At 38.9% G+C, this 27069-nt stretch overlaps 1 protein-coding gene across 3 annotated transcripts in view; it reads left to right on the top strand.

Moving 5' to 3' along the window:
* SHF (Src homology 2 domain containing F) overlaps positions 1-27069 on the top strand; it is a 234886-nt gene that overhangs the window by 135150 nt on the left and 72667 nt on the right. For all 3 annotated transcript variants that reach the window (XM_075208129.1, XM_075208128.1, XM_075208127.1), the window contains exon 3: positions 6822-7040. In XM_075208129.1, the coding sequence (XP_075064230.1) occupies positions 6822-7040 (219 nt within the window). The remainder of the gene's footprint in view (positions 1-6821; positions 7041-27069) is intronic.

Below are 27069 nucleotides of genomic sequence, written 5' to 3'. Positions count from 1 at the left end.
AGGGCTACTAAAACTAAAATACACTATGACTTATATAAACGAGCTACCAATAACATTTATACAGAGGTAAAAGTTTCAATATCTAAACATTAAGATTCATTTTTGACATGTGGATTTCTGTTTGATATGAAGCAGAGTGCAAGCTATTGTATCTAAAAGAGGATACTTGTAGGGGGTCTATCAGTGGAACGTCTAATAGGAAGTGTACTGTGTGTAGAAAAATGTCTCCCCTCTCAATCGAAACTTTCACCTCAAATATATAAATATCTAAAAAAACTTGTAAGCTGTAATTAATGTTCAGTGGCCCTTAAAACATCTAAACAACAAATATAGAAGGTAGAACAAAAAACCAAAACAAAAATAGGTACAAATTGTATTGAAATAATGGTTTTTGTCTTATTGTTTTAATGTTATAGTTAATTTAAAATCCATATTTTGAGATCTTCATTGAAAATGACGATTTATACTTGTAGCTTGAACTAATTGACAACCAGGGCAATAAATCTCACAAAGGCAGTGCTTTTCTTTTGGTCACAGATCCCACCGGAACAGAGTTCCAGCATCTTTTTTCAACGGATTTCCAAGTTTTAAAAGTAACTTTTGAACATTTGATGTGTGGTCCACGTGGACTTGAATCGCCCTGTCGAGCGTAGCAGGTCGGCGGCAAAATCATTAAAACGGTGCATGTGGGCTGCTTGTGTGTCAAGTCCGATGCATGCGGACTTCGTTTGCACTGGTTGTGATGGCACTGCTTGGCTTGTGGCGCTGCTCAGCTTGTGATTGGTCGTGTGGTCATGCGCTGAGTGCCTACTACGGGCGGCGACCGCAATGTTTCGTTATACAACTGACATGTAGGGGTGTACAGTAATTGACAACATAATGTGAGTTCCGGCACCTTTTTTCATACAAAAAAAAGCACGGATATAAAATAAAGGAAGATGCAGGACTACAGTTACTTAGTAATAACTGTAAAAGTAAATGAGGAAGATGAGGTGTTAGATTAGGAAAAATGTATTAGAAGACAATGCAGTCATGGTGGATTTCATCTGTAGAAATAACTAGCATATGTTCTTGTTATCATTTTAGCAGATGGAGTATACCTTTTTGATTTGAGAATGCCACCTTCTAAAGGTCAAGATAAGAAACAAAATTATCTTATAACTTTTTTAATAAGGCAGAGTGCATTTTTTTAAATCGATGCCTAAAGTGTAGCAGTGCTTGTAGAGTAAGATCCACTCAAAGGGCCTCATTTAGAGTCGGACGCAAAGTCCATTTCAGGCCCATCCTGCACATTTCCACTGATGGGCATGCGTAGTAAGCAACAGTTCCCTGCAGTTCTGTCTGCTTTTCAGATGCAGTGTACACTGCGACAGCTTGCGACTCAGTACGAGGGAAAGGGTGGAACACAGAGTTATGTAGGCGTGACCGTGAATAATTCAGATACTATGGGTGTCTACCCGCAAAATCTACCCTAGTCGATTAAGACGCAGGCGGAACACAGGTCAAAACAAGATTGAAGAAGTGCAGCAGGAATTAGGTGACGCAAGTGGTTAGCTAGCTGCGGGAACTGGTTGCAGCTCGGTAGGGTATTGCAAGTGGAACGCAACTGGGGTTGCATGCCCCTCGTAATACCCTACAAAGCTGCGGCACACTCCCACTCCTACTCTTTCATGTAAGTCTTAGACGCACATTGCGCTTGACTCTAAATGAAGCCCAAAGTGAATAAAAAAATCCAACCTTTAGTGGATGTTACAATATAATATACTTTCCTTTTAGAGGTTACAAATTTTAAAAACGTTAAATAAAAATACAGAAGGAACAAGTAGTATAATAATGTTCTTTTGTAAAAAAAAAAAAAAATTTGCCAAACAAAAAAAATATACCCATTTGCAAAATATTTGGATCATAAGGAAGTCCTTTGAGAAGAAATATGTCAGAGCTGGGTGCTGCAAGTCAGGAAGGAGATAGGTACACAGAAAAAGCACTGAACATTGTTGTCAAGGTTTACCAATCAGGGAGGTGCAAGTACTCTGGGGACCATTCTGGTTTTGAGTCATTTCAGTCACGTGGGAAAAATCAGAGGAGATGTCTTCCTGATTATTGGTGTTTTTGGTATAGCTGCACAACTGGAGCAGAGAAACTATATCACAAAAGCCCCAAACGCCTGAGAAAATATAATTTGTGTGATAAGTGTTGTTTTCTCTTATATTACACTTTATTCGTTCTTTACTTTGGTGTTTCTATTTAGGATTTTATAAAAGATCTTATGACCTAACGCGAGGTATATTTGCTTTATTGCGTCACCTATGGAAGATTGTGCTGCTTGATATTTTTTTTCTTTTCAAAGGTCAATGGAGTTAGAGTAAATTGATTTTTGCCAAATGACACAACAATTCTTGCTCTCATTTACTATTGACATTGCATGTAGAGAAAGCAACAACATAATCCCACTTGCCTCATGAATATTTTTCCTATAGTGCCTCAGTGATGTCACTGCTATCCTAATGAAATGATAGGCTAAGTTCTCATGGATATAATGGATATCATTTTAGTCATCATTCTGGCTGCCTCCACTGTGTGTAAGTGATGTGTACACTAATGTATCTCTGCTGGGGTTGCAAATTCAGTTATTTCTCTTCCTGTTGCTACACTTTAACAAAGTGTAACATTTTGATTGATGGAAGAAGAGGTGTTGAGATTTTACTAATCACCAAACATCTTCAGATCTTTACCGCTTCCCCTGCCTCTCCCTGCTCCTTCAGCACTGTGTTATTTCAAATGATGGCGCTCTGGCCTGTGTGTATGCAACGCCTTGATTCCAAGTGAGATAATTTTTTCCAGTTGCCTATAAAATGGTGTTGAATTACTTATTCACTGTTGTTTAGGAAATGTTCATTGTTTCATTATGGTCATGGTAGTTTGCATGAGAATTAGATGTTTCCTTCACTTACACGCACCAGGGAGATATACACTAAGGGCCTGAGTCATTAAGGAGAGCAAAGCATAAAAAAGGAGTATCATTTACACCTGGGCAAAACCATGTTGCATTGCAGGGGGAGGTAAATTTAAAATGTGGGGTCAAATTTATAGTTGGGATAGGGCATGTCGTAGATCAACATTACATTTCAGTGTAATAATAAAGGTATTACATTTTTGTGTGTTAGATGAAAAAACAGCCAGTATTTAACTTATTTGCAAAATAATAAACTAATTTGCACCCCTTGCATTGAAACATGGTTTGTCCCAGAGAACATTTACTCCTTTCTTGCCTTAATGACTCCGGCCCTAACTGCTCAACCTTGTTATATGTAAATGGTAGGTTGTCTCTTGCAAAAAATGCCTTAGGGATACTATGCATTTATTCTCTCCTCTATGGGGTCTTAGAGTGAGTATTTTATGTAAGTGATTAAAAGCTCTGGTTACAGATCACTATCTGTCAAGTTGCTGTTATACATAATGATAGAATCCATAACAATATAGGTCTGCAGACCTGGTCTATGAGAGGAATGAGAGCGGCTGACTTAGGAGCAGAGCTTTTTAATCACAGTGCAGGTATAAGGAATAGTTTGGTGGTTGGAGTTTAATCACAAACAATTTGAATTTGGGAATCAATTTGGAGCAGATGGAAATGAGCAGCAGGGATCTGCAGAATTAGTTATATATGTTTGTTTGGACAGAGGAGCTACTGTGACGTAGTCCAGTAATTAAAAGGGTAAAAATGCTTTACCATAGATAAAAATTCAATGAAGTGAAATTTCAATTAAGATCAGCAGGGTACCAGACAATGTAATACATACTGAGCATTAAATCACCTCATATGTGGCACAATAATTTGTAGTATAGAGTTGTTGTTTTCTGGTTTATTATTGTACCGGGTACATAATGGAGTACCCGACGTTAAAGGAGAATCATTTACACTAATCAAGTAATGTTAATTAAGAGTGAGTTAGATTCATGGCCTATGCTCAGAGTTTGGAATTGGTTGTCATGTTTTTTGTTTTAGATGTGAAGTAAAAGGATGAGGAAAAAGTGTCAACACTGTTTTTCTCCCTGAAATGCAAGTTATTTGTAGAGATGCCCGGGCTCGGTTTTCTGAAAACCGAACCCACCCGAACTTAGGGGACCCGAGTAGGCTCGTGAGCCGGCTCGGTACTTTCACGCATCCTTGGATCTGAATCGAGGCAAAACGTCATTGTTCCGTTGTCGGATCTTGCGGGTTTTGGATTCCATAAGTACCTCCCTTCCCAGCAGGTCCAGCGCCATTGCTCACACAGAAACAGGAGTAGCAGTTTTCTTGTCACTCCATTCTCCAGTGACATTGCTCATATAGAATCAGGAGGGGTAGCAGTGTTCTTGCCACTCTCCATTCTCCAGTGACATTGCTCATATAGAATCAGGAGGGGTAGCAGTGTTCTTGTCACTCTCCATTCTCCAGTGACATTGCTCATATAGAATCAGGAGGGGTAGCAGTGTTCTTGTCACTCTCCATTCTCCAGTGACATTGCTCATATAGAATCAGGAGGGGTAGCAGTGTTCTTGTCACTCTCCATTCTCCAGTGACATTGCTCATATAGAATCAGGAGGGGTAGCAGTGTTCTTGTCACTTGACAAAAATTGACTGGAAATTAATGTTATTGAAGTTAATAATAATAATGTAGGAACGAAAAAAAGAGCCAAATTATGTGATTTTAGCAAACAAAATAGGATTTTCGAAAAAAATAGGGATCCAAAGCCAAAACACGAAGTTGATCCAGATCCAAAACCAAAACCAAAACATGGGGGTGAGTGAACATCTCTAGTTATTTGTAAGTGCTGGTAGATTGCAGCCAGTTCTATGCTTCTTTTGTTGTTGCGTGTTTTGCAACAACAACTATTGTTTTGCTACTTTATATGAATTGTTATTCTGCTGGATTGATTTTTTGCAATGCAACAGATTTTAGATATTGAGGCGACTTTATAAAATGTATCCTGACTAGCTTGGTGTTAGTGTTTAATCTACTTGTCACACATACAGTAGTTAAATCTATAAATCTATTTATTGACCCTTTTTGTGTCATTTAATACGTATATTGTTTTCTTTCTGTGTCCTTGTAAATAAAACCTAGAGTTCTAACATAATAACAAACAAATGTTGCTTCCATTAGTGAATGCACTAGCTCCATTTGTTGCAGAGCAGCAAAGATTACGGTTTCTTGTCACTTAGTGCTCTTGTGACTTAGTGTGGGTTGGTGACGGAACTGTATTACAGCAGCTGAGGAAGATGGATCAGCTCATAATAATATTGATCTACTATGCACATAGCCAGTTAATACATCACTGGTATGGGAGAAAATCTAAGCAAACATTTGTGTTACAAGATGAGACTGATTGCCAGAGCACTTCTGTCATTATTGATGTTTTGGTTTTAAGCAATATGGGACAATACCCAGCAATCAAAGATTAAGGAGTATTTGGAAAGCAGCACAGATCATCCTTGGCGGTATTCCAGGGCTGCTCTGAAGCATGCGGCTAGGAATTAGTCCAGGTAATAAAAAAAACAACTTCTGAATCTGTGCAGCATTCTTTAGAACACTGCTATGTGTTTATAGATTCTCGCTGTAGGTCTCCCAGGTTCATTTAGTTCTTATGCATCCTGTGGATCTGTAAGGTTTTCCTGTGAACCGTTGCTTTAGTTTTCGTAAACCGATTTAAAGTTGCCAAGTATGGATTCTGAGTTTGAATATGCAGTATAATTTGTTTTATTATTTTCCTAAGGTAACATAAACAAAGCTAAAGGAACATATATACATGAAAAGGTTCGGAATAGTTGATCATTGTGACATTTTAAAATTTCAATCACTTGCTTTTAAAATATTTTATGCTATTAAGTTGTACTTTTCTCTCCATTAGGAACATTTCAATAGCGTGCCATTACAAGTCTACAATTAATGAGTGAGTTAAATGTGCATAGACTTCAATCCAATGCTCTGTATTTGCATTTCTTTACTAGTTCTCCTTACATCAGTGAAAAGTGACCTAATAAACTTCATTGGACCCATAGTGCGGCCCTCTAACCTTCATAGGACTGCCCTTTACCCTTAATCTCAGTGATAAGCTGGAACAGTGTTGGCTAACCTGTGACACTCCAGGTGTTGTGAAACTACAAGTCCCAGCATGCTTTGCCAATATATAGCAGCTTATTGCTGGAAGGGCATGCTGGCAGGGCCATCTTAACAACATTATAGGCCCCCGGGCAAAGCAGTGCACCGGGGCCCCTAGATATAGATATATAGATGTATACAGATACAGATATATAGAGATAGAGATAGATAGATGTACTTGCTCAGTGACCCTTGAAGGGTTTTTTTGCAGGTTTTTTTCTTTTGCAGGATTATTTATTCCTATTAAGAGCCGTGCCTATGGGGCCCCCTTGCCCGTGGGGCCCCCGGGCAGCTGCCCATCGTGCCCAATGGAAAAGATGGCCCTGCTGGGACTTGTAGTTTCACAACACCTGGAGTGTCACAGGTTAGCCAACACTGAGCTAGAACAATACATTTAATTAAAAAAAGAGGCACCTACCTGTAATGAAATATCAGCAGGAATTGTATTGTAAGATAAACAAGCGTTACAAATCTGATATCTAAACAAGAAGGAGCTGGGGGTGACAGCTGAAGGCCCGGAGCACCGCCTATCACTGCCTTATATATTCTAAGAAACTGCAAACAGATTAGCAGTAACTTTGGCCCCTTTATAACCTGTTACCTTATTTCAAAATGATCATGCTGAATTTAATGTGAAATCTGAATAGCAAAATTAAGTGCAAATATTTTGTTTTTCTGTAGAAATCCGCAGAAGGGGATCCAAAGAGCTGCCGTGTAAACCCTTACATTTATATGACACGCCATATGAGCCATCAGAAAATGGATTGGATTCAGAAGGTGAAAAATCATCAGGTCAGCGACCTCGGGAGTCTAGACTACCACAAGATGATGAACGGCCTCCAGAGGAGTATGACCAACCTTGGGAGTGGAAAAAAGATCGGATTTCAAAAGCATTTGCAGGTCAGTTGATATAAAATAGTCACCCGAGACACTCACAATGCAAACACTGAGGAGCTTGTTGAATGAGGACACCATGATTGTTGCAGGAAGTTCCGTTACCAGTACAGGAAGAATAACAGATATAATCTAGAAACAAAGGTCAGCCTCCGCAATGTTTATGTTTTGACCTCACTTGTTGCACATACTGAAATTTGGTTTTAATGTGTCGGCTTTGTTTGTGCAATTTGTCATTTTTATTTGGCATATGCGAACATAGCATGATGGGGTTTTGTTTTACTATAAAACTTTTTAGAGAATAAACAGTAAATGAACTATTTCCCTAACCATCCTAAGCCATAGGGGAAACACATCAAGATATATATTATTCTTTTTTGTACTTTATTTCATATAAGCAATTCAGTAGAATTGAAGTGATATTTGCCAAATATTGATCATGGAGGACATCTTTTTGTTATGCATTTCAGTTTTTACCATCAGATAACCTTTTATAAATACTGCAGAGCTTCTTTTAGTGCCTAAAATCACAGATACTTCATGATGATTACTTAAATAGATGATACAGGTATCAAGATTACATACAATATCAAACATCATGACTTCTGCCACAGTTTTGGGACTTGTATAGTTATGTTTGTAAATATTACAAGATGCTGTTTCATTTTGTTTTAATTTGTATTTTAGGTTTATATATCTTGGTTGTTAGGATACTCTAAGTTGTTGGCTCCATGTTTAGTGTAGTTGTCTCGCAGCCCTGGGGCCTTGGGTTTAATTCTTTCTGCATGGACTTTGTATAGTCCTCAAATGTTCACTTGGGTACCTTCTAGATGGTCTGATTTCCCCCCACAGCCCAAAACATGCTGGTAGGTTAATTTGTTTGTGACTAAATTGGTCCTATTGTGTGTGTGTCCTTTAGAAATAGTCTGTAAGGTCCACTGGGGCTTGTACTGATGTGAATGAATAAACATTCTCTAATTGTAAAGCCTTGAGTCAAATGTTGGCACTAAATAAAGGACAAAATAATAACTCTTATTGTTTAACCTTCACCTTCCCCTATCTCTCCCTCTCACCAGCTAATTCTTCCCATGGCTCTCCAACTCCCCGTTCTTCCCTTTTTATCCTTTTCTTACTGTAAATATAATCATGACATGTTTTGCAGTGCGTAATTTCAATGAAACAACAAAAATTCAATATGTAAAATGCTAAAAATATATTGTACACTTTTATTGTTTCATGGCATTGATCGAGAGGATGTAATCATAGTTTAATATACAGTCATATTTTTCACTCCTAAAAATGCTATTTTAACTTTATTTAGAATGCAATATGTTTAATAATTAAAGTATAACATAAAAATGTGCATCTAAATTTATGAAATTAGTTGTTAAGGTAAGCAAGTTATAGGAAGATGTTACTGTAATCCCCACAAGATTAATCAATCAATATACTTGTCTACCAACAATTCCATTGTCTTAAACTAGTTTATGATGAATAAGAGGGGCTTATGTTTTGTGTTATAGATTTTCATATTGTTTGTAAATTTCTGCTTAGAGAAGATGCCAATTTACAATTTGATAAGTTGATTTACAAATATAATTCTGTTATTTGTGCAATATGGTAGAAAATTATGCTGGCCGCATAGGGGAGATTCTGTTGCTTAGCCTGGATAGCAAGTGTCAAGATCATTGACAAGTTTGGCCATGAACATGGACAACATCCAGCTGCTCGGCACTCAGGTCAAGTAGACGGATCACTTCAATATACACAAAATGGGTTTACATCTATAGGCGCTACAATCAGGGCCGCCGAGAGGGGGGAGGGGCGGGTACTAATTACCCGGGCCCGGGCATGGGCGATGATTTTTTATTTTATTTTTTTCAAAAATGTTTAAAAAAAAATATTTTTTATTATTTTTTGCGGCGGGGGGGGGGGGGGCGGGGCTCGGTCGTTGGGGGGGAGCAGGGTAGTTTATAAAAAAAACATACTCACGTGATCGCGGCCGCCGGCGTCCCTCCTCTCTGCTGCTCTGTGCTCCATTCAGACTGTCTGAATGCAGGGTGTGACATCATCATGTCACGCCCAGCATTCAGTCAGTCTGGAGCAATGGAACACAGAGCAGCAGAGAAGACCAAGAAAGAAGAGGGAAGAAAAGGTAAGTGAAGGGAGTAAAATGGGGGGGGGGGGCACAGAGGGGTTAAAAACCAGGGGTCAGCATGGCACAGAGGGGTTAAAAAACAGGGGTCAGCATGGCACAGTGGGGTTAAAAAACAGGGGTCAGCATGGCACTGAGGGGTTAAAAAACAGTGGTCAGCATGGCACAGTGGGGTTAAAATACGGGTCAGCATGGCACAGTGGGGTTAAAATACGGGTCAGCATGGCACAGTGGGGTTAAAATACGGGTCAGCATGGCACAGTGGGGTTAAAAAACAGGGGTCAGCATGGCACAGAGGGGTTAAAAAACAGGGGTCAGCATGGCACAGTGGGGTTAAAATACGGGTCAGCATGGCACAGTGGGGTTAAAATACGGGTCAGCATGGCACAGAGGGGTTAAAAACAGGGGTCAGCATGGCACAGAGGGGTTAAAAAATGGGTCAGCATGGCACAGTGGGGTTAAAAAACAGGGGTCAGCATGGCACAGTGGGGTTAAAAAACAGGGGTCAGCATGGCACAGTGGGGTTAAATAACAGGGGTCAGCATGGCACAGAGGGGTTAAAAAAACAGGGGTCAGCATGGCACAGAGGGGTTAAAAAAACAGGGGTCAGCATGGCACAGAGGGGTTAAAAAAAACAGGGGTCGGCATGGCACAGAGGGGTTAAAAAACAGGGGTCGGCATGGCACAGATAGGTTAAAAAACAGGGGTCAGCATAGCACAGAGGGGTTAAACGGGTCAGCATTGTGCATTTGCCACACCCCCAAATGCATGACCACACCCCCAAAAAAAAATTGACGCCGCGTGGCGGCGCAATTTTTTTTAGCATACTCAACTATAAGGGGGGCTCCATGAATTTGTTGTACCAGGGCACTGAATTCCTTTTGGCAGCCCTGGCTACAATCTCTCAACACCAAAAACAAAAACATAAGTCCAAATAACAAAGCACTTAATTGGTGCTAACGTCCCAAAAGTCAGTGATATCTCAGTAGGGTGTTATATGTTGGTTTTCTTCCAAATCCATTAGTGTAGTTCCATAGATATGTGAAATATACAATATAAATAAACGCAAAACCTCTATAGTGTAGTAAGTTAGAGCAATAATCATTCTCCGTTGCTTCCCATTAATGCTGTCTGAAGATAACTGTACTCTCAGGCCAATGAGGGTCATCTTACAACAACATTTCTCAACATATCTAAGAGTGATCAGATTGATTTTGACTGTGTCCTTATTAGACATTAGGTTGGTTTTGGAGCCACATATGCTGCAATATCTGGTCAATATCACTGTTGTTATTGTAGCTCGTGGCTAGATTCATATTTTAACTTATCCGCTTCTCTGGCTTACTATGGTCAACTGTTTTGCAGAGTAACTAACAAGGAGGGCAGTATCTAAACATCAAAACCGCTTTAATGATTAAGGAAAGAGTTGATATTTTAGGGTGTCCCCTAGTACATTTTCTAGTGACGTAGTTTCCATTTAACAGTTGCAAATATACAGTTTCTTCTCTGGTCTAAAAATAAATCTGTCCATATTTACGTTAGGCTATGTTTCCTCAGAATATTTCTGACTCGTTGCTGCTATTTTTACCTTAGCTTGAAGTCTGTTCCAAAGGTGAATTGTCCTTGCAGCAAAAGTAATGATTCTGAAGATTCTCTTGATCAGTAATTAGTTGTAAACAAGAGGTCATTATCTAAATCTTTCATCTCCAAAATTGTTAGGGTTTGTTAACTGTTTCATTGCTTGTGATTACAAATATGCTTTCTTTTTTTTTTTTATGTTTTAGATTTTAACACTTTTCAATTGTCTCCATTTTTTACTCTGAAAAGAGTACATTATGCTAAATGTTTCTGTTTATGTTTAAAGTGGTCAAAATGGAAAGGTATTTGGTATACTGGCACTTTTTCTATATCCCTTATTACAAAGCTACCAAATGCCATTGACTTATATTTTCCATACCACCGCTTCTAAATTTCTACTTTGACCACTGCATGCTTATATATACCCATCATTGTAAATGGCTTTAACACTGGTGCCCAATGTGTTCTGCTCATGGTGACACTATAAAATCTATCTTTTACCTTTTTCAGAATGACAATATATGTTTTAAATCTTTTGCCAATGCACTCTGATAAGAAGAAAGACGATAGAGAAGGTTGTTCAAATTAGACTCCGTTTGACTTGATTTACCTAAGGTGCTTTTAAACTAATTTCTCTTTCCAATTCTGGGTGTCTTGTGTTGATATCTGTTTAAGCCACTGTCCTAATGGAACCCAGTTAAACATAGAGGAAGATGTGGTTACTTTGTGATGCACAGCAGTGGAGAATATGGGAAGCCATAATTGGAATTAGTATTTTTTCCCTGACTAAACCCATTCTGCAGATATTAAGCTTGTGCCAAATTGCCATTGACAGAAATGACAATAACATGTTCTGGTCAGTTAAATTCCAGCTTCCTTTTTCTAAGTGAAAGGGAAATCTTATTAGCTCCCATTATACTGACTAATTCCTGGAGACACTGTTAATAAGAAGCATTGTTCATTGCAATAACCAATTTGGTATATAGACGCAATGTCTGGGTGTGATTTAATTTCCTGGGAGCCAAAATCTGCAACTCCTCTAAAATTCCTTTTATGTCTCTTAATTTAAGTTAATTATTTTTAATTGCTGTCAACCAATATGACTGCTCACATATGGATTCTAAGGCTGGTGTAAGACAAAATGGCTCAGTCAGTGGTGTGTTTTGTATGTAAATAAATGACATATAATTATTTTGTACATATTAATGTGTATGTTCCCTATATGCTACTAGATGCTGTGTAATATATATTTAATAGTAGCTTGAGTACTGCCTAATATTAGGTCCAACTTGCACATGAGACACTTGATATTGGTCTACCCTTCACTGTCCAACCCTCCCTTCAGCCAAGGAAATCCCTATCGCCCTTTCTGTGTCATGTCATAACGATATTCTATATAGAATTTGGAGCATGCATGTTCAACCTTTTGCAAACTTTTATAACCTCACTGCTTCTGTAATCAACACTCCAAAAGTTTGATGACAGCCTTGTTGGTGTGATTAGATGTCCTTTTGGCTAGTGCTCTACCTTTGTCAATTGACTACCAAAGTATGTGTGACTAAGCATGTCTAGTCATTTAACCATACATGATCGTTTCTCAAAGATCAGGTACTAACCGTGTTATGATATCAAAGTATACTGTTTGTACCAATAAACCCTATGGGTGCTACATTTTCAGTTTATGATTATAACTGCTAAGAATCACTGCAAAAAATGTGGGGAAATTCTTTAGGAGTAGTCTTTATAAAGTATTCTAAAATTGTTGTTTTCACTTGAGTTACATAAAAATCTTTCACTAAACTTGGGTTGTACGCATGGTATACATTTAATCTTTCCTTTATTTGGTCTGCGAGCACATATAATATTGGTATACAGTAGTTAGCAATCTTTAATCCTCTAAAAATAGAAGAGAGGCTTTCTGTAGCTGTCAGATATATGTGAACATCTTATATGCCTTTCTCCTTGTAATGGAATTGTAAGCCTTCTTTACAAAGCACTCAGAACATACAATACATGCAGGCAAGCAGCAGGCTTGAAACTTTTACTTGTTGCAATAAATCTACTTCTCATCTCAGCACAATTTCTTTTTACTTTTTTAACATTATTCTTATCTGGCAGACTTGCATTTTATCAATCTAAAACTGCACTGTCCCTTGCAGAAAAGGAACATGCCCATTCCCTTAACTGGAGCCCCTACATTCATCTGTCTTTCCAGGGGCTCCTTTGTTCCTCTTACAGCCCTGGCTGAAAACCAGAGTGGGCAAGAGATTGTGGCTAATGACCTCCGCCATTTAAAGGTGGTGAACTAAATTGATATACTGGTTCTGTATTACAGAACAGACCGAACTCTGGAATGGCATTGGCTAGGGGAAGGAGGTGCCTTACTAAAATTTTTTACATAATAATGTTTTTGTTTTTATGTTCATTTATTCCGTGACTTACAACACAGTGTATAAGTGTGCCTGTTGCATACTCAACAGAAGCAATTTTGATATGAACCACCTGCTGGAATGTCTGCAGCCCAGTCACAATGGATGCCATTGTGATCCAGTACTATTGGGCAACAGCAGTCGTTGCTAAAGACAACAACAGTGATATAGAACTATTTAAGGTTAAATGTTAGTCAATGCATTGCTGGATTGACTAACCCCACAAAATGCCGGTCTCATCTGCGTGGAGACAGCTGCAAGTTATTAAAAGTGGTAGATTTTCAAATCAATACTGAATGAAAATAAAAATGTGAGTCTGTTTAGAATAAAGAGTATCCATTTTGCATACTTCACAATTATGCACAAACAATGTATTTTTTACACAGGTTTCCCTGAACAATAAAGCTGTTCATTACAGGGAATGTCCAGATGTGTAAGTGTCACACAGATTGTCTCTGTCCAGTTAGGTGCTGACTTCTCAGACACACAACTTTGTTCGACACATATCAGCCTCTAAGGCAACTAGGAGCATAACACAGTAGTTGCTCTGGCTAATATTTGAAGGTAATGATACAAAGGGATCTATCAAGACATTACTGTTTCCCTATTGACATGGACCCATATCCAATATCTCCAGATATATGTAAATTTCTCTTATTGACCAATAAGATGGACCATGTTGCCGAAGAATGTTGAAGGGAACAAAGACGTGACTGTCCCATAAAAAGGGACTCTTCAGGGATTAAGATGTTATTAATAATAGAAATGTCATAGACCATGCTACTGCATAAGGTCTTCATGCTCTTTAGAATATGATGCAGGTGCTCAGAATACAGAGTGTGAAGCAGTAATCACGTCCTTACGTTCTGATTTTACAATAAACTTCTCTTTCACCCTCCGCATCTTTTTCCATCTTCTTTCTGCTCTCTGTATTTCCAGTGCAGTTGGTATTTTACTTTTGCTTTTCTCACTCTTCTGGTCTTCTACATGTTCTCTCTCTTAATTTGCTTTTCTCTACCACTGCCGCACTGAAATCCCTTGCTGTCCTTGCCTGACACAACATACTGATTGGCCCCTGTTTTATGACACCACAACCCTATGCCACTTCCTATAGCTGCAACCAACTTGAGTACTGTACTGGGCTCCAGCAGCTGCAAGGAGGATGGACATCATGCAGTCCTAGGGTCCGCAGCACTGTTTTTGCACTACTATGACCAGCAAGCTTGGATGAGCGAGAAACAAATCCGTACACTTACATTATATTGCACACTCCAAAGTAGCTCTGGTGTTACTTCTGCATTATGTAAGCAGTGTTTGTGTCCAAGAAGCAACCAATAACTGCTTTTAGTTAATATCTTGTCTAAAGTCTATAGGTTCTGCTCTTTGGCTCACTGGTTGTTTCTAACACTTTGACAGGCCAGTGCATTTTACATTCATTTTCCATCTCCACATACTCATTATAGAAAACTGATAAAATGCTATAGAGTTGGATAAGTGGTTTTTACCTTATAGAGTCATAACTATGACATGTCTGCATCCAAGGAGCAAAGCTGGGATGGTGCCAGCACTGGATTATTTGTTACACTGGAAAAAAATGGACAGGATAGGATTGCACCAGGTTTTATTTGCTTTGCTCCAAAATCAAGCATTTGCAACACCTCTCTATAAACCCTGCCTTTGCCTTGGAGCAGACAACAAAGGACTTGCATTACTTGCAGCCCTTTGTTTACATGACATCTTAGAATTTTTATTTGGCATACAGATATTAAAAATCTAATGAAGAATATCCTAATAGGAGATGCTTCATGCTGGAGATAAGCTTTCAGCTAGGATTTGAAAGACTATGCAGAGCTTACCTACAGAAACTTCAATGTTAGAGTATTCCAAAGGTATGGAGCACTGAAAGAAATCAGATGAATGTACAAATAAAACATAAAGCTGAGTAGTAATATGAATGGGAGTAATATGAAATAGTAGACCAGTGTTTTTTTTATGTTATGTCGCACCTGTGACATAACTACCTTATTATATCTTCTGACACTCCAGCATTAAAATATTCTTTTACTGTTTGGATCTGTCTCTGGCTGCACAGCAGCATTGCCCATAGGGGTGCTGCTTTGCCTCTGCAGCTCCTGTCTGTTGGACTAATGTTGGACTCTGGTATTATTGTTCAGGCCTGCAGTACCTCTGGACTATACATGTCTTCTCCTCACGATGCTCCTTGCTGGTAATTGTTGTTCCCTTGGACCTCCTGCAAACTGCAATCTGTTTTCAGGTATCCCAGGTCCTGGCTGTTCACATTTGCTCAGCTAAGGTCACCTGTATCTGCTGTTTGTATGCATTGCTGTGTACCTGTTTCCAGGCACACCTGGATACCTGTTATTTATACTCGACTTTACCCAGTTTGTGTGTTCCCTACATGTCTGGATTGAGTTATTGCTTTAATAAAACAGTGTATGTTTTCACCATATTCATGGTTCCATAGGTGTCACACAGAAATATGACAAATACATATGAAATTGTGTAATCATTGGAGTATTTGTTATGGTTAAGACCAAGAGGAATCCACAATCGTATTTATATAAAACAGGAAAAGCAATTTCTATGAACTGAACATGGGAAGTTGACAAACCAAACAAGAGACCTTTAAAATAGGACAGAACAATGCCTGCATTTACAACTATATTTGTTAATGACAGAGGGCCCATGTCTATAGGAAACTGAAAGTTAGAGGTCAGTCTTTCTCACTTATTTTTAGTTAATTTTCAAAACATCCAGGCACTCTTGTAGTTATTCATCCATTGCTCAAATCTCTTATTCTGTCTTTTTATAAAACATGCTTATAGCCTGCTCACATCAACCTCAATGTAGCATATTATAGTCCAAAAGTTCTTATACATTTTTGTTTGTTGTTGATCCATTGGGAATCTCCTGAACAGCTGGACAATTTCTCTTGCTAGCTAACATCAGGGGGTAAATGTATTATGGTCCGATTTTTTTGCCTTTACAAGCCAGCGCCGCTTTAAATTTTAGCTGTAAACTCGCCGATTTCCGACGAGTTGAAAAAAATCAGACCATGTTACATTTACCCCCAGCTTGGGTTCAGAACTTAAGCTCAATGCATACAGTTCAGTACCATTTTGCAGTACCCTCATTCTTATCTAATTAAATGAACCACCAGTTTTAATGACTTCAGATCTTACTACTAAGTTCTGGCCCCGGTACAATTGATGACATTGAGATGTAGCACTAAAAATTATATGCAACCATTAAAGACTATTTTACCCATGTTAAGGTTAAATGGTAGTCCAGTCAGTCAATTCCACTCTACATTTACTCCTCCATTTCACTCCTGTCACTAAACAGTGATATGAGTAATTACTTTGCATTTTGGGGACTTTAAGCCTATATCATCCATACTTAGCATTGCAACAATCAATTAAATGCTTCTCTTATACAATATTTGATTTGAGAATATACATATGAGCTGTAGCCTCTTCATTTGCATGCTGGAATCATTAGCTATTCAGAAAGTCTGCAATGCCAAGTCCATGACTGGATGCTGGACATTGTAAACGTTACTGTTCACTTCATTGGACAGCATCATATTATCAACTTGGCTTCTTATTTAACCTTATTATTTTTTTTTAGATCACAACAATCGTTTGTGTATGATTACTACTGGCAGGCTTGTAAAATTGGAATTTTTTTTTTTCTGAACAAGGCTGTAAAATTTGTAATTGTTATGTTTGACAAGTTCTGTCGAGTATTCACCTATTTTTTTTTCCACACATTTCCACCAATAGCATTAATACTCAAAGAATGATAGTTTTGTTTAGCATGGTTTGTGGCATTGTGTGTAATGTGGAAGAAAGTGCTGCTATGATGCATTAACACTTCAAGAGCAGATCCGCTTAAAGGGCATTGGAAACTGTCTAAATTTCAACATTTACCCCTGAAGTCTACTGGATCTGGCAGAATGCAAAGGTCCTGTCATTTCTCATAAGATCTCTCTGTTGTGCAGTGTTTCACTGTCCCATGCGTCACCAAGGACCATTTTTAGCTTTTGTGTACATAGTGGAGCCTCAGTTATCCGTGTTAGTGGCTGGGAGCATGAAGCAGGATAACAGAAGAGCATGCTTAATCAGTTTACATGTTAAGTGCAAGAATCTAGAGAAAGAAATGCTTTGTATTATCTCCATAGTCTTTTATACACCCCAAAAAAGTATGCACTGTGCTAAAGTATTGTAGATCATCAAATAAATACCAGTAACAGGAATTTACAGCATGGCTGATCCAAACTAAGCCATCTGGGGACATAAGAATTACAAACAAAACTAGGAGTGAGTATAGGATTTAACCCATACTCGCCTATTCTCCCGGACTTCCAGAAGAATAGGCATCCCTCATGGACCTTAGTAGAGGCGGGGCTTAATGATGCGATTTGGCTATGCAGTGCTGTTAATTTGGGCATTCCCTAGCAGGGGCAGGGTCAAATTGACACAATGCCATCGCCACGCCCCCAATGCTCCTATCACATGTCACTGGGATTTTTCTGCAGTCGGCAAGTATGATTCAACCACACTACTATTAGAAAAGTAGTAGGGGTTGTAGTTCTCAGCTCTGATCATCTGATTGGCCCCATTAATAATATTCCAAAACAATGCCCACAAGCCATCCAGGTTCCAATTAACCACACCCGCAATCCTGCAAAGCGACACCCACTTTCTCATTTACTTTTCAGGATCTGAACAGTTGGGAAGTGTACTATGCATACCTCCTATCTCCTACTCAGTTTGCTTGTATATCACTTAAATGTAATTCATTAATTTGTTAAGGTTACTACCTTTTTCAATATTTTTTTATCTTCTCTTTTCCATAAACGAGCATTCAAGGTTCAATTTCTTTATGCATGAAATACGTAAAATTGTAAAAAAACAAACAGACCTAAAGTCAATCCATTTTTCTGAAAAAGAGATGGCTTTCAAGCACCAGCAGGATATGTGCTTTAAAACTAAGTGACCTCTACAATAGGGCAGCATGGTGGCTAAGTGGTTAGCACTTCTGCCTCACAGCACTGGGATCATGAGTTCAATTCCCGACCATGGCCTTATCTGTGTGGAGTTTGTATGTTCTTCTCGTGTTCGTGTGGGTTTCCTCCCACACTCCAAAAACATACTGGTAGGTTAATTGGCTGCTAACAAATTGACCCTAGTCTGTGTGTGTGTTTGTCCGTCTGTCTGTGTGTATGTGTTAGGCAATTTAGACTGTAAGCCCCAATGGGGCAATGATTGATGTGAGTGAGTTGTCTCTACAGCGCTGCGGAACTAGTGGCGCTATATAAATAAATGGTAATAATAATAATTAGGTACGTCTGTTTATTACTGCATTTTCTAGGAAACACAAAACGGACTAGAACTGTCTGAAAACAGGCATCAGCCTTTCTTAGCCAATGGCTGTTGTAATTAATACTTTAAAGTTGTTGAAGTACCTTCTATCATTTTATCCCAAAGGGATATAAAGCCATGGTGTGGTAGTAGAGATGAGCAGTTCATATTCTGAGAAATTCGGGATTTGGGGTTTCGAGTAGATACAAAATATAAATCTATTCTTCGCACCAAAATCGGATCTGAAAACAAGGCAAAACATAATTTCCAGGAAAATATGGAACTAGAACGCTTGTTATACAAGTGCATCGTTGCATTTTCGGTTAATGCATTCCAAGCTGGAACGCATACCGCTGGAGTGTGCATTTGATAGTGGAGGTGCATTTTTGCACCTCCTTGGTACATGTATAAGGTATTCATGGGGAATACACACACCTGCTAGGCTGGTGTCCCAGTGACAACCAAACACAGGAATTGCTGTGTTTGGTTCTTATAGTAAAAACATGTTTGTGTGTTCACACATATGGCATTTTCTGGTTTATACGTTCCAGCGTGGAATGCATATTATTTGGAGTGCCTCAAAGAGAATACAAGGGAGCCTCATATATTTTGCAATGATATGCAGACTATCACCTTTTGGTGAATCATGAGCTGCAACTGAAGACAATCTGGAATTGCATAAGAAGTCAGATAACTACATGTGTTGTTGTTTTTTTTTTTAATATCTGTCTTTTCTGTTGTTCTATGTGGTTGTCTTGACAAAGGTCCAAATGTAGGAATAAAACGTTGACTTATAATATGATATATGGAATTTAATTAAAAGAAAATGAAAGCAGGAACAGCAATTGTATCTTTTAGTAAACTGACATGTATTTTGCCGCTACTGTGTCATTAATTGTTAGCCAGCCAACTCGCTACAGACTTTGGCCACCATTAGTGAAAATTTGGACAGTTAAGAAGAACTCATAAGAAAATAGACTGTAAATGAATGTTAATGATATAAATAGTAATATGGAAGCAACAACAGCTAAAAATCACAAAATTTTACCAATTTTTACCAATTTTTAATTAAATTCAAAAGACACTTTTGCTCCACATATAATATTGCTATCCATGGGGACAATGTATACAGCACAGCATAGAGATCAATTCTTCTGTATTCTCTATTTTCCCTTTTTGGGTATCTCATGTTAAGTTCCATTTGGACTGCAGCAAGTGAAAGTGCACAACTAGATTTCATATTGTAGTCAAAAGTTGGCACCTATACCATGCACAGATAAACCTAAAATGCTTAATAAACACATACTTGCCAACTCTCCCGGAATGTCCGGGAGACTCCCGAAATTGGGGTAGATCTCCCGGGCTCCCGGGAGAGCAGGCAAATATCCCACATATGGCATCTTGCGCCTCAATATGACGCGATTTGCGGTGAATCGCATCATTTTGACCCCACCCCTGCGACAAAAATGGCATTTTGTCATGGGCGGAGCCAAAATGACGCAAATTACTGCACCCCGCTCCTCCCGCCCACCAACCACGCCCCCCTGCCTGGGATCTCCCAGAATTAACTTACCAAAGGTTGGTAAGTATGAATAAACACGGTCTGCTGCTCCATACAACACAATATATCAGACACAAAGGAGTTTTATTTTGAAGGTATGGGGCATTTTTGTCCAGAATTTAGACTACTACGCCGAAAGAGAAAGTTAGCAAATTTGTGATTGCAGGAAGTGTAAAAATTCCAGTGAGCATTTTGTGATCATAGTGTACTGCTGTCCCCAGGTTATCCCCCTCGCTGCTTTATACACACACATTTAAACCAATCTGAGTTGAAAATCATGCCATGTTTTAAGTGACCATTTTTGGAGTAAGCTATGTTTTGTAATACATTTCAGTTTGTGTATTTAGCTAATCTGTTTAATGGCTTGCGGCCTATTTCCTAGATAAAGGAAGATACAGGCTCAAGGGAGTCTAGGGCTACAGTGCTTTAATATACGTGTTGTATTAACCATAAATGAAAACATTTCCATAATTACTCAGTCACTCAAAAAAGGTAGAATCTCGACTACACCTGTAAAGTATATTTATATATGTATTTTCATTGCAGCAGCAGTTCATAAATGTTCTAATTCTGTAACAATGTAATATAGTTTTATTTCTATTGAAGAAGCCAAAATGTAACAGTGAAAACTCCCTTCTGATTCTGATATACACACACATACGCACACACACAAACTACTCTGCATAGTTGGGTCAGCAGCTAAACATAACCTGAAAGGCAGTTGATTGAAGGGGCACTTAACAGAAATATTATAGTTGTTCCTGGACACAGTCCCCACATGTCACGTTTATACTAATGATAGAGTAGCACACTCTGGGCTGGTGCAATCTCTGGGGGGCACTGTAGGAGGCAGCTTTTTACTTTGGAAGGTGGGTGGTGGGTGTGGCAGCCTCTGCACCTCAGATGGGGGGGTGGAGCTTGGCTGTGACATCACAGATAAGAAGCTGTTAGCTGCTTTGCCTTAATGTCAGTGACCGGTGCTCTATGTGGGGATGGCACCAAGACATTAAAATCACTGAGTGAGTGGCATTATGTCATACATTCAGTGTTTCAGACTCCCCTTAACCATTGGCGCCTTATTCTAGTGAAATCAATTTCTTCCAAGTGGAGACTCATCTTTTAATTGTTCATTTTCAAGCCACCCTTGCCACTGACATTGTTAGATACAGCCACAATGTCGGGCTCAGAATCTTCCGCCGCTTGGCAAGAAGTTATCAAAGACCTATTCTGGCTGTGTCCAGCTGGAGCATTATGCCTTATCTGATGCCCCACTATGTGATTAGTTGCCATAGGAGTTTTCATTTTATCAGCCCTGGTGAGACTGCAGAGAAAACCACACATGGTATGATCCTGCTCACATAGGTGCCATATTAAACATGATGCAGCATTTCATATGTTTGGATTGGACAGCCACAACCATTTTGGTGGAACTTGGTCTTGTTAGTGCGATCTAAGGATCCCACAGGAAATGGCAGTCATCTTTCCACTGCATTATAAACATGCTTGTTAATGAGCCAATTGATTTTGACCAGTTTATTATCAGGCATTGGATTTATCTTGGGACCACACGCTTCAATATCAGGTTGGTTGCCTATTGCATGCTTCCATGTTGTAGCCTCTGTCACCAATGTACCAATATAGCAAATGTGTCATTTTTGTCATTCACACCAGTCCCTGCCCCATTAGGGCATAGTCTAAATTGTCTACCATACAAACATCCTCTAGGGATTATTTTAGTCAGCAGCCAATTAACCTAACATGTTTGTCTTTGGTGTGTGGAAGGAAACCAGAGCACCCCGAAGAAACCCAAGCTTGACAGAACATTAAAACTCCACACAGATAGGGCCCTGGTCAAAATGTATCAAATGCATGATCCCAGATCTATGCTAACCACTGTGATGTCCACAATAACGTAGGACTTTCTGCTATCAAATCGTGCAAACGTTTGCATCCAAATGCGTAATGTGGCGAATATTCAGTGTACCAGTTTTGAGAATTCCCCTTCTCTCTAGCTTAAACTCTTCACTGCTTTATGTTTGCCCACTAAAACACTTTTTACTTCCTCATTAAGTAAACAATGCCTGTGTTTTAAGTAGAAGTAAAACTGAATCTATTAAGACTATGAAAGAAAAGTATTACCTGGCGCATAAATAACAATGTTAATCAATAAAAAAGATATTTATTACAACATAAACAAAAATCCATAGCTGGTCCGGACCAGTTAAAGGATCTAAAGTCACAATTCACTATTAAGACTATGCCTAAAATGCTTTCATCCAGAAAATGACATTGGCAAAGCATAGTTTAGAATGAAAATAAGGAAATTTAATAGGTCCTATGTATGTATGTGTATATATGTGTGTGTATGTATATATGTATGTATATATATATATATATATATATATATATATATATATATATATATATATATATATATATATATATATATATATATATATATATATATATATTAGGGATGTGCACCGGCGACTTTTGAGGTCTCGTGTTTTGTGTTTTGGATCCGGATTTTCGTTATTTTTGAGGTTCGGATTTGTCTCGCAAAACACTTGACGAAAGGTCTCGGTTCGGATTTAAGGTATTGGATTCGGATTTTTTTTGAAAAAAACATAAAAAGTTTAAAAATCAAGTTTTTGGGCTTATTTTCACTCCTAGGCTATTATTAACCTCAATAACATTCAATAACAAGCATTTCCACTAATTTACAGTGTATTCTGAACACCTCACAATATAGTTATTAGTCCAAAACGTTGCAACAAGGTATCTTTCTGGACTGCGTAGAGGAGTGGGTCACCACAATATATATTAAAAACCCTGAACTTTTATGATTCGCACCAATAATTGTACCTGGACTGCGTAGAGGAGTGGGTCACCACAATATATTAAAAACCCTGAACTTTTATGAATCGCACCAATAAATGTACCTGGACTGCGTAGAGGAGTGGGTCACCACAATATATATAATAAGAAAACCATCAACTGGTTTGATTCGCACCAATAAATGTACCTGGACTGCGTAGAGGAGTGGGTCACCACAATATATTAAAAACCCTGAACTTTTATGATTCGCACCAATAAATGTACCTGGACTGCGTAGAGGAGTGGGTCACCACAATATATATAATAAGAAAACCATCAACTTGTTTGATTCGCACCAATAAATGTACCTGGACTGCGTAGAGGAGTGGGTCACCACAATATCTTAAAAACCCTGAACTTTTATGAATCGCACCAATAAATGTACCTGGACTGCGTAGAGGAGTGGGTCACCACAATATATATAATAAGAAAACCATCAACTTGTTTGATTCGCACCAATAAATGTACCTGGACTGCGTAGAGGAGTGGGTCACCACAATATATTAAAAACCCTGAACTTTTATGAATCGCACCAATAAATGTACCTGGACTGCGTAGAGGAGTGGGTCACCACAATATCTTAAAAACCCTGAACTTTTATGAATCGCACCAATAAATGTACCTGGACTGCGTAGAGGAGTGGGTCACCACAATATCTTAAAAACCCTGAACTTTTATGATTCGCACCAATAAATGTACCTGGACTGCGTAGAGGAGTGGGTCACCACAATATATATAATAAGAAAACCATCAACTTGTTTGATTCGCACCAATAAATGTACCTGGACTGCGTAGAGGAGTGGGTCACCACAATATCTTAAAAACCCTGAACTTTTATGAATCGCACCAATAAATGTACCTGGACTGCGTAGAGGAGTGGGTCACCACAATATATATAATAAGAAAACCATCAACTTGTTTGATTCGCACCAATAAATGTACCTGGACTGCGTAGAGGAGTGGGTCACCACAATATATTAAAAACCCTGAACTTTTATGAATCGCACCAATAAATGTACCTGGACTGCGTAGAGGAGTGGGTCACCACAATATCTTAAAAACCCTGAACTTTTATGAATCGCACCAATAAATGTACCTGGACTGCGTAGAGGAGTGGGTCACCACAATATATATAATAAGAAAACCATCAACTTGTTTGATTCGCACCAATAAATGTACCTGGACTGCGTAGAGGAGTGGGTCACCACAATATATTAAAAACCCTGAACTTTTATGAATCGCACCAATAAATGTACCTGGACTGCGTAGAGGAGTGGGTCACCACAATATCTTAAAAACCCTGAACTTTTATGATTCGCACCAATAAATGTACCTGGACTGCGTAGAGGAGTGGGTCACCACAATATATATAATAAGAAAACCATCAACTTGTTTGATTCGCACCAATAAATGTACCTGGACTGCGTAGAGGAGTGGGCACTGGGCACCACAATAAAATATATAAAAAACCTTCAACAGGTCTGCATTACACTACACATACGGCTGCTCCTCCATCCTCTCCATCATATACATGTTGGAGTTTTAGCGTGTGACAACCTCTTGTTTTTGATAATGTCAGTGCATTTTGAATATTTTTCAATTTGCCCCACACCACTGAATGTACTTTATCTATGATACGCATCTATCTATCTTGACTGCGTAGTGTGGTGGCCCCGGTACACAATTTGGTACCGGGGCCACAATAAAATAAATACACCCTCCACGTGTCAGAATTCCACCAAACAAGTATCTGGACTGCGTAGTGGGGTGGCCCCGGTACCCAACTTGATACCGGGGCCACAATAAAATAAATACACCCTCCACGTGTCAGAATTCCACCAAACAAGTATCTGGACTGCGTAGTGGGGTGGCCCCGGTACCCAACTTGATACCGGGGCCACAATACCTCCTCCAAACATGCTACAGACAATTCGTCATTGAGATCCCATTAAGTATGTTAAAGACAGACAGGGTCCAAGTGTTATTAGTTGACTTTGTAAAGAAAAAAACTGTCCCTGTTGCACATAGTCGTGCAATGAAGACTTACTTTTTCATTTAAAGGCACGATCTTTCAAGTGTAGTGTTTGTAAGTCTAAGTCATATTATACTTTTGGTAAAATTGGTTTTTTTGGTTCCTCTTTATGTTAATTAATTAGTAATAGAATTAAAGTAGGAAATAGAATTAAATAGAATTAAAGTAGGAAATAGAGTGGTATAGAGTTGTAGTGTGGTATAGATAGAGTGGTCCACACAATATAATAATAAAACCCTCAACTGGTCTGAATTCCACCAAACAAGTATCTTGACTGCGTAGTGTGGTGGCCCCGGTACACAATTTGGTACCGAGGCCACAATATAATTAAAAAACCCTCCACGTGTCGGAATTCCACCAAACAAGTATCTGGACTGCATAGTGGGGTGGCCCCGGTACCCAATTTGATACCGGGGCCACAATACCTCCTCAAAACATGCTCCAGACAATTCGTCATTGACAGACCCCAGACAGACAGGGTCATAGTGTTATTGTTTGACTTTGTAAACCCAAAAAAATGTCCCTGTTGCACTTGCACCTAGTCGTGCAATGAAGACTGACTTTTTCATTTAAAGGCACGATCTTTCAAGTGTAGTGTTTGTAAGTCTAAGTCATATTATACTTTTGGTAAAATTGGTTTTTTTGGTTCCTCTTTATGTTAATTAATTAGTAATAGAATTAAAGTAGGAAATAGAATTAAATAGAATTAAAGTAGGAAATAGAGTGGTATAGAGTTGTAGTGTGGTATAGATAGAGTGGTCCACACAATATAATAATAAAACCCTCAACTGGTCTGAATTCCACCAAACAAGTATCTTGACTGCGTAGTGTGGTGGCCCCGGTACACAATTTGGTACCGAGGCCACAATATAATTAAAAAACCCTCCACGTGTCGGAATTCCACCAAACAAGTATCTGGACTGCATAGTGGGGTGGCCCCGGTACCCAATTTGATACCGGGGCCACATTACCTCCTCCAATTTCCAAGTGTAGTGTTTATAACATCTTAACACTACACTAATTCTAGCACGTCAAAACCTCTTGTTTTAAATAATGACAGGGCATTTAACTTTTGATTTAATTTATTGAATTTGTTGGCATTTTCTTTTACTTTTTGAACATGGCAAACGACTGTTGAATGGTCACATAATGCCAAAAAAAAAGGTGCAAGATGGAATTGTCCTTGGGCCCTCCCACCCACCCTTATGTTGTTGAAATAGGACATGCACACTTTAACAAACCAATCATTTCAGCGACAGGGCCTACCAAACAACTGTGGCTGAAATGATTGGTTTGTTTGGGCCCCCACACCAATAAAACAATTCATCTCTCCCTGTACAAACTAAACAGGCTCTACTGAGGAAAGATGTCGTCCTTATCCTCAACCTCTGATTCCTCTCCCCCTACAGTGTGTACTTCCTCCTCCTCACACATTATCAATTCGTCCCCGCTGGACTCCACAACCACAGTCCCTCTGTACTGTCTGGAGGGCAGTGCTGTACTTCATTGAGGAATTGATTATTCATTTTTATAAACATCATTTTTTCAACGTTGTGAGGAAGCAACCTCCTTCGCCGCTCACTGACCAGGTTCCCCGCTGCACTAAAAACTCTTTCCGAGTACACACTGGAGGGGGGACAACTCAGTTAAAAAATAGAGCCAGTTTGTACAGGGGCTTCCAAACTGCCTTTTGGAGTTCTACCACGTCACTACCTCTAGTTAATTTAGATTGCAAGGCTTGTAAATATAAATACTTTGAAGATAAAAAAAAGCAGGCTGCACAGACTGTGGAGCTAGAAAGTGAAATTAAATGGACCACGTTACTTTGGTGGCTATCTATGCCCCCCCCCCCACCCTACACTTGTAGTTGAATATAAATAAAGCAGCCTGCATAGACTGTAGAACTAGCAATTCAAATATACAAAGAAATGGACAAAGGCAGTTTGGTATCTGTCTGCATCAGATCCCCTCTCCACTAGGAGTAAAACAGAAAACTTTTCAGCCGTTATATAATCT

This window comes from Mixophyes fleayi, chromosome 4 (assembly GCF_038048845.1).
Source record: "Mixophyes fleayi isolate aMixFle1 chromosome 4, aMixFle1.hap1, whole genome shotgun sequence".
Lineage (NCBI taxonomy): Eukaryota > Metazoa > Chordata > Amphibia > Anura > Limnodynastidae > Mixophyes > Mixophyes fleayi.
The sequence above is the reverse complement of the archived record's forward strand: the minus strand, read 5'-3'. Positions and strand labels throughout refer to the sequence as shown.